This window comes from Haliaeetus leucocephalus, unplaced genomic scaffold, assembly GCF_000737465.1.
Source record: "Haliaeetus leucocephalus isolate CR32 unplaced genomic scaffold, Haliaeetus_leucocephalus-4.0 Scaffold763, whole genome shotgun sequence".
In the NCBI taxonomy this organism is placed as follows: domain Eukaryota; kingdom Metazoa; phylum Chordata; class Aves; order Accipitriformes; family Accipitridae; genus Haliaeetus; species Haliaeetus leucocephalus.
In genome coordinates, this window is record NW_010973199.1 from 54,568 (window position 1) to 57,932 (window position 3,365).

Here is a 3,365-nt window from a genome sequence, read left to right on the forward strand (position 1 = left end):
CACCAGTTTTGAGACAAACATTCTCTGAAATTAGTTGGCTAGGAATCCTGTCTAAATACAGATTTAAATTTATTTTTAGTTGCATGGGTTTGTGGCCTCCTTATCACTTTGTTAAGCAGTTCTGCAATACAACCAAAGCTTAATATGTCTCTGGTATATGAGCTACCTGAAGGAACCCCTTAGGCAAAAACATATTAAATTTTTAAATCACAGATAACCATGAAACTAAGCAATTGCAAATTTATAAGCATAGCAAACTTCAGTACACTATCAGAAAAACTATGTATTGCAATGAAATTAAAATGCCACCATCTTGACTTCTGCTACCAACAGTAGGATCACTGCTGTTGGTAGAAAAAAATCCACTAACAATAAGCTGATAGGGCCACAATGTTCTGTTATCTAGTGACACCGCTGAGAATTATTGCCCATCTGTGTGCCAGAAGACAAGTGCTTCTCATCGTGACTGAAATGAAGTGGAAGAATGAGGGCTAATATGCTCGTAAATGCACATGCCAAGAGTCATGTAAGTGGCTGGGGGCTCACTAAGCAGGTTACCTCTGTAACTTCAGATGCAGAGTTGACAACCTTTTGAATTCATACTGCCCTCTCCCATTTTTATTGAAAAGCTATTTTCATATTTGGAGTAGCTTTTCTTTTTTTTCTTTTTTTTTTCCTTCTTTTTGTAATGGTAGCCTTTCAAACGTTGTGGGATATTTAAGTATTAGCCATACTTCTCTGTATTTAAAAATATCAGTCAGCAGTGTTTTAAAATCTCTCTTCCCAATTTATGCATCATCGTTATTTTTGGAACATATACTTTAATTTCACCAACAGAGGTCAGTAAACCACTGAAAGAGAACCATAAGTGTTTGGCGAGAACACACCCTCGTCAATCTTTCTAACATCTTTCTGATAGTTTTGTTCAAAGGGCTCTTGTTCAGCTGCTTCAGTAAATATAAGCTTAGTTAACTAAAAGAAAAAAAAGAAGAGAGTATATGCTTATGCGCGCAGGAGCATGAGTTTTATTAGGGATATGAGTTACAGAAAATACTACACTGCTAAAAATCTTTTAGCATTAGAATATATTTGAAATACCTGCTATGACGCCAATAGCATACATACATGCATAGGTATGATCATTGCTAAATCAATTTGTCAAGGTTAAAACAGGCTGTGATTTAAATGGTAGTATTTTGACTGATCTGCTGAATTCTACCTTTCAAGCTTTGTGCTATTGAAAACCAACCTAGTGCGGAGAGAGTATGAAGAGGAGGATCCCGGAGAAGTAACATTTAATGATATTAAAATACCAGATTGAAGCGCAGGAGAAACTAAGAGCTGTCACCGACTTGCTCATTTTGGCAGTAACACTCAGCTAATGGAACTATATTAACACATCATTTTCCAACTTTCAACTGTAATGAAAAGCTATTTTTACAAATCATTACTTTCGGTATATGGTGTTTCAGCCACGTGGATTCTATTAGTGTACAGGGGAGTTTCACAACTAAAGCTGCCTGTGCAGTACTGAAAGTGCACCTTTTATGTTGAGCTAATCCCAGAGGGGAGTCAGCACTCGCGCCTGTGTCCTTTTGACCTTTATCCTTTTAATGCATTTTGCCTCAGTAGCAAAAGGTGAAAACCTAGTTTTTATGTTTCAAAACAGACCGCTTCAACAGCAATTCTCTATGAAGCTAAGGAAAGTAACATATGCTCCTGTGGAAACGTTGAAAGTCCCTAGTTCAGCAATCAACAATAGCTTTACAAACGTATTTTTATAATCACTTTTCTGGTAGCCCTTTGAAGCTCACCCGTACGGCCTCGCTACCACCCCTCTCAACAGCTGTGAGCATGCGAAGCCACTGGAGTGGAAGATGTTAATTATCATCAGCTACTGGAATTTCTCCAGGGACCACTTGTGGTTAGAAACATGCTTCCCTAAAGAACTGCACTAGGCGCTGGGATCATCTCTCCTGTAGCTTATCCGAGTCCCTCCGCTTAAGCAAAAGAAATAATCAATTAAAACTCCCTATCTTCACTCTTAAAGTGTTCTTCTCTCAGGACACGATTGTGTGATTTTCCTAAGCAATCTTAACTGTAAAAATCTTTTATTTCTGTGAACAGAGTTCCAACAATAGGCATTTTCATGTATATGTGAGTTTCCCAGGGACTAGGTTTAGCATACATACAGATTTTGACTAAAACTGGAGAAACAAGTCTAAAATGAAATAGGAACAAAACCAGAAAGCATAGAAGACAGACAAATTGATGGACACAACTGCATGTGGTTTGGTGGTTTTTTTCCCCTATCAAGAGTCATTTGTATTTCCTTTTTATGGCCAAGAAAAAGCTACGCAACCTTCCCCCCACGTCATCAGAAAACCATACACACAAAAATGGTCTTTCCCCTTCTGCTTTACCTCCCGCTATTCAGTGGCATTTTGAGTCTAAACTAGTTAGCATCAGGGGCTTCATGTGATGTCAGCAGGTGAGATATTCCCCACGGGAACCAAAACAATAGTAGATGAGCTGGCAGGAAGATCTCCAGAAAAGGAAATAACAGAAAAGCAAGATTCCAAGCCTAGCCTTTTACTGTGACTACTACAAAGCACCTTTAATGGCCAAATACATCCTTAAATTATACGTTGTAGATCCCTCTGTGGTAGTTAAACCTAGTAATCACTACCACCCCCACAAAAAGACCAAGTCGGGTCAGTCTCTAGCTGCAGAGAAACCAAGATGAACTCAGTAATCTGCAGGACTTGACTCCCAACGTGCTAAGAAGAATGCTGAGGACAGTTCACTTGCCCTTTGCTGTGGATGAGTATGGCACGTTCCCCAGCACTTTATGAAGTGACATAGAGCCTTTTTTGATAACTTACAGGAGCTTAAGAAAAACAGCCACCCTGCTCTCTAAGAATGCTGTCCCTTTCCTGTAAGGGCACAGGAAATCCCCCTCCGCCCCCCGGAGGAAGGGGTAAGCAGGAGGAAGGAAACTGAACCTAATGGAAAGTAAACATGTCAACTGTGAAAACAGTAACGACCAGTAACTACAAAAATCCTTCCCTGCTATACCCAAGGACAATGAGTACTCTGGTATTTCAGTTATTCAGTGTTTACAGAGTTAAACCCCCCACAATCACTGGCCAATTCCCTTCTGTGTACACCATTAGTGCTGTTGTATTGTACACCTTCTCCAGTTCAACATCAAATACAGTGATCGAGATGTAGATACAGTCAAGATGGATTGCTTAATTCTTCCAAAATGGTCACTGCTTAATGGCATAGACCTATTAACTCCGGGTCAGCTGCTGTAGGCCTTTACAAGCCACAGAAAGTAACAGAATAGGTGTTCCCCAGCT

General features: G+C 39.7%; 1 protein-coding gene across 1 annotated transcript in view; it reads right to left on the reverse strand.

The window, feature by feature from the left end:
- Positions 1–887: 887 nt before the first annotated feature.
- PIM3 (Pim-3 proto-oncogene, serine/threonine kinase) overlaps positions 888–3,365 on the reverse strand; it is a gene marked incomplete at its 3' end in the record, with an annotated part of 31,985 nt that continues 29,507 nt past the window's right edge. Inside the window, exon 5 of the mRNA XM_010581316.1 lies at positions 888–972. Coding sequence (XP_010579618.1) covers positions 888–972 — 85 coding nt within the window. The remainder of the gene's footprint in view (positions 973–3,365) is intronic.